At 37.8% G+C, this 14137-nt stretch overlaps 1 protein-coding gene across 7 annotated transcripts in view; it reads right to left on the reverse strand.

Moving 5' to 3' along the window:
* The window catches only part of NF1 (neurofibromin 1), a 283489-nt gene that overhangs the window by 41222 nt on the left and 228130 nt on the right, over positions 1 to 14137 (reverse strand). For all 7 annotated transcript variants that reach the window (XM_009432439.5, XM_511395.8, XM_001174734.7 and 4 more), the window contains 7 exons: positions 11172 to 11604; positions 9612 to 9952; positions 6950 to 7152; positions 2807 to 3000; positions 1278 to 1418; positions 835 to 1114; positions 167 to 381 (listed from right to left, as the gene is read on the reverse strand). In XM_009432439.5, the coding sequence (XP_009430714.2) occupies positions 167 to 381; positions 835 to 1114; positions 1278 to 1418; positions 2807 to 3000; positions 6950 to 7152; positions 9612 to 9952; positions 11172 to 11604 (1807 nt within the window). The remainder of the gene's footprint in view (positions 1 to 166; positions 382 to 834; positions 1115 to 1277; positions 1419 to 2806; positions 3001 to 6949; positions 7153 to 9611; positions 9953 to 11171; positions 11605 to 14137) is intronic.

Here is a 14137-nt window from a genome sequence, read left to right on the forward strand (position 1 = left end):
GTGATGTCATTAAGTGACCTGTTACCAATAACACAGTCCATGCAAGTGTTTTTATTTAAGCATTAAGTACAAAATAGCACAATAAACCAATATTTCTTCTATATAGTATTAACATATTTTTAAAAAAAGATTTTAACTTAGTTTCTTATCATTTTGGCTTCTATACCTCCATGATCTCCAACAAAGCTTCTGTGACTGTTTCCAAGGATGTCAAAGCAAAAGTCTCTCTCTCATAGGAGCCAGGAGAGAATGACCTGTCCCGGTAACTGGAACGGAAGGCAATGACAGCAGCTGACTTGACTTTGCTAATGCCAAACAGCAAGTAAAATTTGGGTAATGAGAACTCTGTCAGACTGAGTCTCAAAACTTGCTTGGTCTCTTCTGTAAGAGAATAAAGGAACAAGTAAAGACAGAAAACATTACTTTTTAATTTCTAAAGTTCCATGTTTCATTTTGAATTTAGAAAATTTGAATACCATATAAAAATTACATAATCATGTTCCCTAAATCAAACCTCTAGATACATTGTATTAATGCTCCTTGCTTCATTTATCTACAAATTAGTGCTGGTAACTGAACATGGTCAACTGGCACTGAGTATTCCGCTTATGGGATAACTCTACATGACAAGTATGCATAGAAAATCTTTACTATAGCTTGATATGGAATGGAAGTAATTTATTTTCTTCTTGGTAATATTTCATGTCATTACTGGAGGCTTAAATTAGCAACTTGGTGTTAGGGCACAAACATAAATAAGATAATCTATATTGATCAGGTGAAGTAGAATGGAGAAAGGAACTGGTAAACACAAATTCCTTTCCTAGAACTTACCACTAAAATGAAGCTGTGAACAAGTACACAGAGAGTGAATGATATTAATGACCAGTCCATGTGTGGAAGCTCTAAGGGAGAGCGGACCTGTGGCTACTAAGAAAGTAACAACGTGGAAGAGGTAGGGAAGATGAGCTGCCACATCAAGGGAATTGTTGAAGGACAGCATCAGCATGTAGCGTGCTAAAATAGCAATATCATCCCACATAAGATGTTGTTCTAAAGTAGGAGTTGGAGATAAGCATGTCTTGTCAATTATTTTGCACATCCTTCCAATAACCTGTAAAGAAGCAGGATTTTTTTTTTAAAAAAAAAAAAAACATGGGACTCAAAGTTTTAGCACAAAAAAGTTCAGTTTAATTTAAAAGTAATTACAAAACAAAAAACCTCCTGATGATAAAACAGATATGCTATAGTACAGAAGGCAAAAGAAAAGTGATTACCTTGCTTGAAACCAATTTCACATTTCCAGAAGCCAAAGCTACAGCAGTATCTGCCATCACCTCAGCTTTTATTGATCCCAAGCCACCTGTTGCACTGGTTTTGATGAAACTGTCTAGTACAACATCAAGCAGATCTGTAATCTAGTTGAAGAAGGAAAATAACATGTTTTTAATCACTCTACCAATTTAATTTTTAATTAAAAAATATTCATTGGAACAGCCTAATCAATATGAAAATTCTATTTTACCTGAGGCCTCAAAAATACTAGATTTTATTTACAGGCCTGTCAGTAAATACAATTTATTATAAAATATCCAGGAAAGGATGAGTATATTCATTTGACTCCTTCAGAGATTAAGAGATTGGTATTCAAAAATTTTAAATCTCTATCAATACTATCTTCAGTCACTTGCAAAGTATCTCTATGCTTTTCTAAGACAGTAATGTAGCATCAATATAAAATAGTAATTTGAAAATACAGAGCTGGGTGCAGTGGCTCACGCTTGTAATCCCAGCACTTGGGGAGGCTGAGGCGGGCGGATTGCTTGAGGCCAGGAGTTCAAGACCAGCCTGGGCAACATGGCAAAACCCTATCTCTAAAAAAAAAAAAAAAAAAAAAATTACAAAAATTAGCCAGGTGTGTTGGTGTGCACCTGTAGGCCCAGCTACTTGGGAGGCTGAGATGGAAGGGTCACTTGAGCCTGGGAGGCAGAGGTTGCAATGAGCCGAGACTGTACCACTGCACTCCAGCCTGGGTGACAGAGCGAGACTCAGTCTGAAAAAAAAATAAAATATAGGAAATGACATTAAGTACCAGGATGTTTTCTAGGGCTGCAACACTGGCTCCAAGGTTATTTCTAATTATTTGGAGGAGGAGCAGCAGTGTTTGAGTGAGGGCATTATTTCCTTAAATGATTACTTTGAAGAAATGATATGCCTAATTCTTGTCAGATAAAAATAAAATTTACATTATATCCTATTTTAATATTGGCATTCTTATGTAGAACTATAAATGAAAGCAGATGTCCCAAATAGCATCAATAAGAAGAAACATCTACTGACACCTTTGGAATGTAGAGAACTAGAATAAAGCACTAGAAATGTCACCAGATTTCTACAGTTCTATATAATATATATATAAAATCTAGTTATTTGCACAGTCTCCTTCAAGGCATAATTTTATATATAAATAATTATATAGGATTATATGTAGGATTATATATATAATATATATAAATATAATCCTACATATAATCCTATATAATTATATATATATATATATATATATAATTATGCCTTGAAGGAGACTGTGCAAATAACTAGCTTTTCTCTGGCTCTGAGACATGCACTAGACATTTACAATTTTGAACCAGATGAAGAGCTGGGTGAGTGTCTACATGCTTTCTGAAGGAGGAAATTGTGTTTTTTACAACTCTATCCCTAGTGTCTAGCGCAGTGCTTTGCCCAATGTGGCACCAAATATGTGCACAAAGGAGATACTAGATAAATATTTGAGCAAACTCAATACCTGCCCAAGGCTTCCCCATATTTTTGCTTGAATAGATGGGTACATCTGTTTTTCATTGATGGTCATTGTTATCAGCTTGTCAAGAATAGCAGTAACTCTTTGTCGTTTGGCATCATCATTATGCTTGCAAAAACGAACTAGATTTGACAGCCATGGAGTCATGTATTCCAAACAAAGGTGTTTCAATTCAATACCTGGAAAAAAATACACTATTAGCATGTGATGGTCAATGAAAATCTCACATCAACAATTATTTAACATAAAGAATTCGGGGAAAAAATGGTAAAAGGTAAAGACTATTACCTAGAATCAGGCCTGGAGAAAAGACACTTGGCAAATATATTTTTGTAGAGGCGAAGAAAGAACAGTCCTTGAAGAAAGTAATTTTAAAAGCCAGTAAGCCAATTTTTGAAAAGTTTTGTCTTATTTTCCTCCATTTTAGTCCTTTCTTGTTAAAAAGTTGTTTTATTCTCATTATAAAAGGAAATGTGGTAATCATAGAAAGTTTGGTAAAAGGAAAGCATCACCACAAAATGAAAACTGTATTAACATTGGTGTATCATCTCATCTCTCCTCAGGCTTTCAAATTTATGTAGAGTTAATGTACATTTATGTGTGTGTACACAGGTATAACCCACTCCCACTCCCCCGCAAAAACTGGGATTATGCTATACATGCAGTAGGCTCTGAATATTTTTTTCAGTGATTATACTGAGATTATTTATTTATTTATTTTTGAGATGGAGTCTCCTCTGTCGCCCAGGCTGGAGTGCAGAGGAGCGATCTCGGCTCACTGCAAGTTCCGCCTCCCGGGTTCACACCATTCTCCTGCCTCAGCCTCCCGAGTAGCTGGGACTACAGGCGCCCACCACCACGCCCAGCAAATTTTTTTTCATATTTTGAGTAGAGACGGGGTTTCACTGTGTTAGCCAGGATGGTCTCGATCTCCTGACCTCGTGATCTGCCTGCCTCGGCCTCCCAAAGTGCTGGGATTACAGGCGTGAGCCACCACCCCTGGCCTATACTGAGATTATTTATTCAACATTACAAATTCTGCAAACTTCTTTTAAACTTACTTGAAAAAGCTTCACATTTATAAGACAAAAATTGTACAAAAATTTATCTATACACTTTACCTAAAGTCTCAAAGAGTTTTTAAAATTGTGGTAAAATATACACAACACAAAATTTACCATTTTAACTATTTTTAAATGTACAGTTCCGTGGCTTTACCCATTTTGAAGGGCACAGTTCAGTGGCATTGAGTACATTCAAATCATTGTGCAGCCATCACCACCATCCATCTCTAGAACCTTTTCATCTTCCAAACTGAAATTCTGTAACAAAGCCATTTTTCAATGGCTTCATATTATTCCATCAGATGGAGAACCAATAATTTAATCAGTTCCTTATTCTTTGACTTTTGGCCTGTTCATTTTTTTGCTATTATAAATAATGTCATATGAAGTTCTCAAGTAGGCAAAATAAATCTGTGCAATAGAGGTCATAATAGTGTTTACTCTTGGTGAAGGGAGGGTACTGAGAATATCCCTCTGGATGCTAGAAATGTTCTATGTCTAGATCTGGAGATACTTTCATGATGTATTTGCATGTAGAAGTTCATCAAGCTGTTGACTTAAGATCCTGCACTTTACTGATGACAAGATATACCTCAATTTAAAAATCTACATAAAAATAATGCTATAATAAACATTTTAACATTAATTCTTTAGGATAAATGCTAAAAAGCAGAATTATGAGGCCAAAAGGTATGAATAGTCTTAAGGTCTTGTTATCCACTTCCAAATGCCTTTCTAGAAAAATTGCCTCTACTCACAATTCCACAGACCACCAGGAATGGATCTTAAAAAAAAAATCTTTGCCAAGCTGATAACTGATTATCTCACTATTCTTTCAATTGGCTTTTATTAGTGAATTTCTTAAAATATAAATATTCTTTTTGAGATGGGGGCCTCACTATGTTGTCCAGGCTGGTCTCAAACTCCTGGGCTTAGCGATCCTCCTGAGCAGGTGGGATTACAGGCATGTGCCATGGTGCCTGGCTTTTTTCTTTTTTTGTACAAATATTCTTTTTTAAAAACATGATCTGTATGTTACTGTTAATCCACTTTTTATTAATCGGTCAGCACCCTTCATGATTAAGGATTGATTCATTCATTCATTTATTCATTCATTTATTTATTTTGAGACAGAGTCTCCCTCTGTTGCCCAGGCTGGAGTGCAGTGGAGTGATCTCGGCTCACTGCAACCTCCGCCTCCTGGGTTCAAGCAATTCTCCTGCCTCAGCCTCCTGAGTAGCTGGGACTACAGGCATGCACCACCAAGCCCGGCTAATTTTTGTATTTTTAGTAGAGAGGGGATTTCACCATATTGGCCAGGCTGGTCTCGAACTCCTTACCTTGTGATCCACCCACCTCAGCCTCCCAAAGTGCTGGGATTACAGGCGTGAGCCACCGCGTCTGGCCGATTAAGGATATTAATCATTTCTCATATTTGCTCCAAGTGTATTTCCTAGTTAATTATCTTCACTTGTGTTTATTTTTGAGTAGCTATGTTTTGAAGTTTTATGTAGTCAAATCTGTTCGCTATTTCCTTTGTTTCATCCTATCACTTTTTTACTTCATATGTCCTTACTCATCTAGAAAGCAATTAAATATTCACTTGTTCCTCTTCTTTTTAAAATGGTTCCAAGCTTTTATATACAACTTTTTTTTTTTTTTTTTAAATAGAGAAGGGTCTCACTCTATCATCCAGGCTGGAGTGCAGTGGTACGATGATAGCTCACTATAGCCCTGACCTCTGGGGCTCAAGCAATCCTCCTGCCACAATCCTCTTGCCTCAACCTCCCAAAGTGCTGGGATTACAGGCAAGAGCCACCACACACAGCCCTACTCAACTCTTAAATACAGGCAGAACATACTTGGTATCTTATGGTGTATGGTGAAGACGAAGACCTAATTTAAGTCATTTCCCAGCCTCATTTATTAAATGACTTAATCTCTCCCTCATCAGTTTGCGATGCTTCTTTATCATTCTGTTTCTCTTAAACTGATCTGATGGCTGATTCTTGCACACGTATGTTTTAATTATTGTACTGCTATAAAGTGTTCAGACATCTGTACTATTAAGTCTCAAGTCTCTTTCCTTTCAATATTTTCTTAGCTATTATTGCACTTTTATGTAGAATTTAGAATCATTTAAGTTCTATCTCCATTCTCAATCCTCAAATCCCATGGTTATTTTGATGAAATTACATTAAATTTGTAATAATCTGGGAAGAACTGTTCATGCAGGAACACAATATGCCTTTACATTCACTCAAATCTTCTCTCATATTAATATTTATGAATAAAGTTTATACTTTTCTTGTTTTGTCAGTCCTACACATTTTTTTGTTAGGGTTACAGTCCTACATCTCTTACCTGACAAACAGTCTTAGTGAATTGCTGAAGCTTTTAATTATCTAATACATAAAAGTCAAGAAATGTGTTTGAATGCAGAAAAAAAAGTTTTATATATTACAGGGAAAGGGAAGGGAAGAAAAGGTCAGGAAATATGCTGGGAGAAGATCAACATTTATAAAACTATAGGATATAAAGATGGACAAATATAAAGAGTGGATATTAAATTTATGAGACTTAGTTAAAACAAAGTCAGAACTGACTCTGGGCCCTGTATTATGTGCCACTGTGCTCTCCGTGAACTGTACATTTACAATAAATTCATTGTTCAAAGTCAACCTAAAGAAAAGAGAAAATGACTAGTTCTCTAAAATTAAGGAGGCAACATGGATACTTATGTGGACTTTTCTGCTATGAAGAGAAATGCTGAAGCTAATTAAACTGCAACAGTGAAGAAAATACTTTGTAAGTGGTGTGTAAAGTACCAAACTCTTGCCGCTTTGCTTTTATTATCAGAATTTTGGTGGATTTCTCAATGTGGCCTACCAAAAAGTTCCTTCAGAGTTCCTTCAGTTACAGGATACCACAGATATAAAATCAGAAGAGGAAAAAAAGTAAAAATGTAAGTGAAAGTCTTCACTGGAAAATTCTGAAATGAAAGGGTTTTCTTTGAATTCTCTTAGAATAATTGTTAGTATTAAAGAAAATTATCATTACTTACTAGATTTGCTAAATCCAGAAATACACTCTTCCAAAAATTCTAACGTGAGGTGTGGCTCATTGGCTGCCAGTGTCTTACTAATAGAGACAATAAAGAGGGTGTTGTTGGCAGGGATACATAAACCTGATGTCTCTAGTAACTGGCCCTCGATTTTTAAATTAAAGGTACAAGTTAAGGCACACAGAAGATTATAGGCAGCTGACCTAGGAGAAAACACAAATGAAGTTGTTTTAAAACGTATTTTTCCTTATAGTTCCAAAATTTTTTCATAACATACAATTTGTGATTCTGTTACAAAGTATGATCAACTATTTTTAAATTTTATGATCAGTTAGAAATAAGATGTTACAATTCTACAGTAAAACCAAAATACCCCTTAATCATTTAGGGATTTTATAAAAAGGGACACACTTGATATAACCATAAGAGCACTGTGAGGCTCCTATGACAGAGGGGCGGGGTATAGGCTTTCCTAAAATACATCTCACTGAGACATAAAATATGAGAGGACTTATGGTCCTAATGTGGATCAATAGAAATTAAGTCAGAATAAGGCACACCATACATTTTTAGCAAAGCCAAAACTCAAATTCTGGTTCTCTTTCCCACTAGATCCAGTTATAATGGGGATCATAAGGACAGATATCAGATGGCCCTTCCCTTCATCAAATTAGAATGTGAAAATCTTTAATCAGGATCTGCTGAACTTCTTTCTGGGTGTCCTAAAAGTTACCCTACAAACTGAAGGTTAAAAACAAAATTAACTTATAATTAAGTCCTCCCATTTTTCCCTCTATGACCTCATTACATCATATATAACCACCAATATGGAAAAAAAACTATAATATCCAGGTTTCATTGAGACCAAACATCACTTACAAATGTCTGAAAATATATTTAAGCAATTTAGGAGACAGCCTAAAAGACTCAGACTCAGTTTAAAAATTTTAATTTTCTCCCCTGTCCAGTAAAGGAAATAGTTTGTTCAGTAACTGTCAGGTTTTCCCTACCTCTGAATGTTTATCATGCTACTATATTGATGCAACAACCATATAGGGAAAAAAAGCCACTGGAATTTAAGTCTGCCTAAAGGCTTTTTCTCTGGGATGACATGCTTCAGCAAAAAGCAGAAGCTGTCAGAGATTGCTTTAGGTCACTAGAGAAGAATACAGGTTTACCCAGGCTAATAATTGTTAAAAGGTTGTATTTTTCAATGAAGATCTTTGAATTAGAAATTAAAGGCAGGCTTATAGCTCCATTTTCCTAAAATGTGAAAATTAGTGTTATTATTTCTGTTTACATATCTTTTTTCTTTTTTAAAAAACTTTTAGTCAGAGTCTCACTATGTTCCCCAGGCTGGTGTGCATTGGCTATTCACAGACATGATTATAGCACACTGCAGCCTTGAACTCCTGAGCTCAAGCTGTCCTCCCGCCTCAGCCTCCCGAGTAGCTGGGACTACAGTGCCAGTGCTCAGCTTGTATCTTTTACTAATTCCAAGGAATTCTAAGTTATACAATTTTGACAAAACTTTTATCCTGTGTATTTCAACACTTATAAAGAATTGGACTTCCTCAACCCAGGATAGGTGTCACAGACACCTATGAGATAAAGGAAGCAAAGCATACACAAAATCTTATGTACAATTTCTGAAGCCCATCCAAGTAAACATATCTTGATTTTCTTCTTTTTCCCTTTAAGTAAAGGAGAATTTGGAATCCTAAAAGGCCCACTATAAAACCTGGGCTATGTTATCCTCAGGGAAAATTTTCAGAAGTTAAGAATTTACATCTGAAAAATCTTCAAAGTCTCAGGGTACTTGAGACAAAGAATTATCCTAACTTGGTAAGGAGAGGGGAGAAAAGGGAGAAAGGGTGCAAGGAGATGCTGGCAGGGAGGGAAAAGATAAGAAAATACTACTTACTAAGTATAAACTATTTGCTAGTTTGCTATACTATACTACTACACATACTATTTTTTAAGCTTTTGTGGGTATATAAGGAAGGCAATTACCTTTATTTCATAAATAAGGAAACTAGATATCTGAAAACTTCAGTATCTTGCTCAAAGTACATAGCTAGAAAGTGGCACATCTGTTCAAACCACATCTACTCACTCCACAGCCATGCTCTTTCCACATGCATATTCAAATTATTAAGCCTAAATGGAACCAATTACACTCTGCTCAGATGACTTATTTGTCTTAAGATTTATTTTGAGAATTTTGTTAAGAGTGATGTAGGTGGAAAGTATGCAATAATGTTACCAAGTTATTGAACATTAGGCCTTCTTTTGTAAAACAATAATCTGACTTGACTTTTAAACTAAATAGTGATATACTTCTGAAAATGGAAAAAAATTAGAGGACTTAGAGGAAGAAAAACTTAATTTAGGATACTTTGGAAAAAAAAAATCTGCTATGTCGTGTTGTTTTACATGATGGAGAAAGGACATATATTGGTTTAGTGTGAATCACCCTGTTTGGAATTCCACAGTTCATGTGAATACCCCACAACTTGATGAGGTCACAGTGGTTAACCAACATTGCATACCTTCCAATTTACAATATTAAGGTAGAGGCTGTTTCAAAATTCATTAAATGGTCTCATTTTAAAAGCAACAAACCCCAAATCAAACTGAAGTGAATTTTTAAAAAACCTACCGTAAACTCGGGTCAGAACTGCCTAAATTAAGTAATGCGATATTGAGCAGTGTCCCAGGGACATCTTTTGGCCGAATCTTGGTGTGTTGGGGGATAGAGTCGGGCTGTGACAGTTCCCAGCGGGTCCGGATATGAATGATAGACTGGACAATGGCTTCACACTCCTGGTGCATGAAGGTGAGCGGCGTGCCCTGGTTTGCAATGGTTAAGGTGAACTGGTTCTCATCTACTAGGCAGATTTCTTCAATTTCCGAAGCATAATAAATGTCATTTAGAAAGACTGATTGCCCTAGGACTTTTGTTCGCTCTGCTGAGGTTACTTGGACAGCAGTAGAACCAACCTGGAAAGTGGTGGTGACGGGGTGAAGTGGAGAATAATTAAACTCTTTTACATAAAATTCTAAAAGGCTCCAGAAACCAACCAACCAAACAAAACACTATGCCATTTAAGGAAGAGTTCCCACCATTGTATATTCAAATGGTTCAGTAATTATTATGATAAATGTTCTCAAAAGAAACAAAAAACATTTAACATTTTTTTAATTTTCCTTTTTAAAAAGGTCAAGAATCTTATAGAAGGCCGGGTGCAGTGGCTCATCCCTGTAATCCCAGCACTTTGGGAGGCCGAGGTGGGCAGATCACTTGAGGTCAGGAGTTCGTGATCAGCCTGGCCAACAACCTTGTCTCTACTAAACCTACAAAAACTAGCCTGCCGTGGCGGTGGGCGCCTATAATCCCAGCTACTGGGGAGGCTGAGGCAGGACAATCCCTTGAACCTGGGAGGCAGAGCTTGCAGTGAGCCAAGATCATGCCACTGCACTCTGAGATCACGCCACTGCACTCCAGCCTAGGCAACAGAGTGAGACTCCATATCAAAAAACCAAACAAAACAAACAATCTTATAGAAAAGTACTGATTTTATCCTGAAGGTTCATGTTCCTCACTCTGAAAAAAGCATGTAATAATCAGAACTCTCATTAGGTAATTTCTACTCTCCACACATTCCTACAATTTGAATGACATAACAAATTGCCCTCTCCAAAACACTCTTCTACTTCCAGCCTAAGCTAGAATAAAATGTATACGTCTCATATCCTCCACAGGACCTCCACGATGACACAAATGTTGGTCTTCCTACATCTAGATTTACATAACCTTTTATTTTTTGAGACAGAGCGTCCCTCTGTTGCCCAGGCTGGAGTGCAGTGGCGCAATCTCGGCTCACTGCAACCTCCACCTCCCGGGTTCAAGCGATTCTCCTGCCCCAGCCTCCAAGTAGCTGAGATTACAGGTGCCCACCACCATGCCCGGCTAATGTTTGTATTTTTAGTAGAGACGGGGTTTCACTGTGTTGGCCAGGCTGGTCTTGAACTCCTGACCTCACGTGATCTGCCCACCTTGACATCCCAAGTGCTTGGATTACAGGCGTGAGCCACCGCGACAGCCTTACGTGACATTTTATACACCACTATAGGGGTAGGACACCTAGGGAGGCCAGGATATAGTCTAGTTAGTCAAGAAAAGCAATGAATCGTTTGCAAAACACAGACTGGAACTTACTTTAATAGAAACTTTGGTGTCTTTGTGAGCTAGCTTGAGAGCATTGTGGAATACCTTCAGGTCCTCTTCTAAAGCCAAGGTGGCAGCAGGTAGTTTCTGTTGTTCATGCTCTATGTGCTCAGCCAGTTTCCCAGGACAGTCTATGAAAACAAGCCTCTTGCTACCTTTGAGGCCAGTCAGCAGCCGCTCATGATACTTGGTGTACTCCCTGACCCAGGAGTTACAGTTATAGATATAGACTGCGGAGACGTTGTCGTAAGCAAAGCCAGGAAAAACAACAAACCACTTAGAGAGAAAGTCTGTTTTAAAGCGATTGCTAGGCCCCGTATGGGTAAGGTCCACTACAATTTCATATGGCTTTGCATAATATGGCTTTAAAGTCAGTAAGACATGGTATATCAGCAAATCACCATTGATTTGACCAGTTTTGAACCTAAGGAAAATGACAAAAAAGACAAAGATTATTAGCAGTGTTTAAAATAAATATACAGATGCCACTAATCAATTTTATTTTATGATTCATTTTCTAGAGAGAATAATATAAAACAATTCTTCAAAGTCTGGATTCATTTTTTAAATCAGTTGTTTTTTGGACACTGAGAAATAAGGCTAAGAGAAGAGACAAATCTCCAATTCAAAAATTTTGAGCCACGACAACAATAAAAAATTTGCCCATGAGTCAAGAAAGGGAGAAAACAGTGGGAATTAGTTGGTTGCCTGCAGGGCCCACCAAACTCCTTAGGCGAATAGTCTGGTAGGAATGACCCATCTGGAGCTCTGGAGTGAGATGGTTTTAGCCAATCCATTTATCCCACCTTGATCACAGACTGATTCAGCAATGAACACATTATTCAAACCAGGACAACCAGGGCCAAAGAGGCCCAGTTCAGGTAGTTTAGCTTAAATTGTTGGGATTTGAGATATTTCTTTCCTGGTGTTTATAAACAAGGGAATACGTAGCCCTAGGAGTTGCTAGCTCATATTTTGGGATATAAAAGAAGAGCCTCCCAAAAGACTGAAGAGAAGGAGCTGAGAAATAGACAAACTGGAACCCTGGCCATATCATTTGTGTATGAGATAAAGCCTCTCCTGGGGTCAAATTTATCCCAGGACTGCTCAGTTATATAAGCCAATAAATACCATTTTTTGATTAAGCCATATTAGGTCATATGTTGCTTAAAACCAAAAGAATACTAATAAATGGGAGCAGCCACAGTGAGGACCATGAAAAAGCCCTGAAGTAACGGTACCAAAGTTTCAAATCAAAACAATCTATATTAACTTAGGCCCAAAGTTTTCCGTATGTGATGATTCTGGTGATAATACTACTAAGTAAGTTAAAATAAATCTTTACCTCAGAGGTTGGTTAATGGATATAAAAATATAATCAGGGCTGGGCCCAGTGGCTCACGCCTGTATTCCCAGCACTCTGGGAGGCTGAGGCAGGTGGGTTACATAAGGCCAGGAGTTCGAGACCAGCCTGGCCAACATGGCAAAACGCTGTCTCTACTAAAAATACAAAAATCAGCCAGGCATGGTGGTACATGTCTGTAATCCCAGCTACTTGGGAGGCTGAGGCACGAGAATCACTTGGACCTGGGAGGCAGAGGCCGCAGCGAGCTGAGATTGTACCACTGCACTTCAGCCTGGGCAACAGTCAGACTGTCTTAAAAAATAATAATAAAATAAATAATATATGTATTGTTATAATTAGATAGAAGGAACAAGTTCTACTATTCATAGTAAGGTGACTAGTTAATAATAACATTGTATATTTCAAAACAGCTAGACGAAACAATTTCTTTTCTTTGAGGCAATGGATATCCTAATCACCCTGATTTAATCATTACACGTTATATGCATGTATCAAAATATCACACATACAGGCAGGGCATGGTGGCTCACACCTGCAATCCCAGCACTTTGGGAGGCCAAGACGGGCAGATCACCTGAGGTCAGGAGGTCAAGACTAGCCTGGCCAACAGGGTGAAACCCTGTCTCTACTAAAAATACAAAAATTAGCTGGGCGTGGTGGTACGTGCCTGTAGCCCCAGCTACTTGGGAGGCTGAGGCAGGAGAATTGCTTGAACCTGGGAGGGGAGTTTGCAGTGAGCTGAGATTGCACCACTGCACTCCAGCCTGGGCGATAGAGCGAGATTCCAACAAAAACAAAAACAAAAAAACCCAAAAAAATCACACATACTCCATTAATATGTACAAATTATCATGTATCAATAAAAAACTTCACCTCAGAGTTTTTAATCTTGTTGGGAGAAAATAAGATAAAAATATGACAAGTCAAATGATTTTAAAACAACACAAATATTTCAAGATAGAAGATATGAGGTAGAAAGTAATCACTTATCAAAGGAAATGCAGAGAAAATACTGTTATTAAGACAAAGGAGAGAGAGAGAGAGAGATTAACACAAACTAGGCAGTCAGTGAAAGCTACATAGAAGATACAGTGGCTGAATCAGGTAAGGAGGAATGCAGACTCAGCAAGAGGACTGGGCAGGCCTTATGGAGAAAGGCAAAAAGGAAAAGAAACAGGTAACTAGATGTGTTGAAGAGACAGCTAGTCTAGCCAGAATGGAGGATTCAGGTAGAGAAGTTTTGAGAGATAAAGCTGGGAAAATACAGAATAGTCAAATTGTGGAGAGACCATAACTGCCCAACCAAAGGGCTTAGGTTTTCTACTAGGGGCTCACCATTTCTCAGCATATGTTCTGTGGACTACTGGCGTCAGAATCAACTGTGGTGCTTGATAAAAATGCAGTTTCCTGGTCCCAACCTGGACCTACTAAATATGGATCTATGTAGTGGGGCCTGGAAATTTTTATCTTTTTTTTTTTTTCCCCCTTAACTCAGGCTGGACTGCAGTGGCACGGTCACAGCTCACTGTAGCCTGGACCTCCCCAGGCTCAGGTGATCCTCCCACCTCAGCCTCCTGAGTAGCTGGGACTA

The sequence above is a fragment of the Pan troglodytes genome, chromosome 19, assembly GCF_028858775.2.
Source record: "Pan troglodytes isolate AG18354 chromosome 19, NHGRI_mPanTro3-v2.0_pri, whole genome shotgun sequence".
Lineage (NCBI taxonomy): Eukaryota > Metazoa > Chordata > Mammalia > Primates > Hominidae > Pan > Pan troglodytes.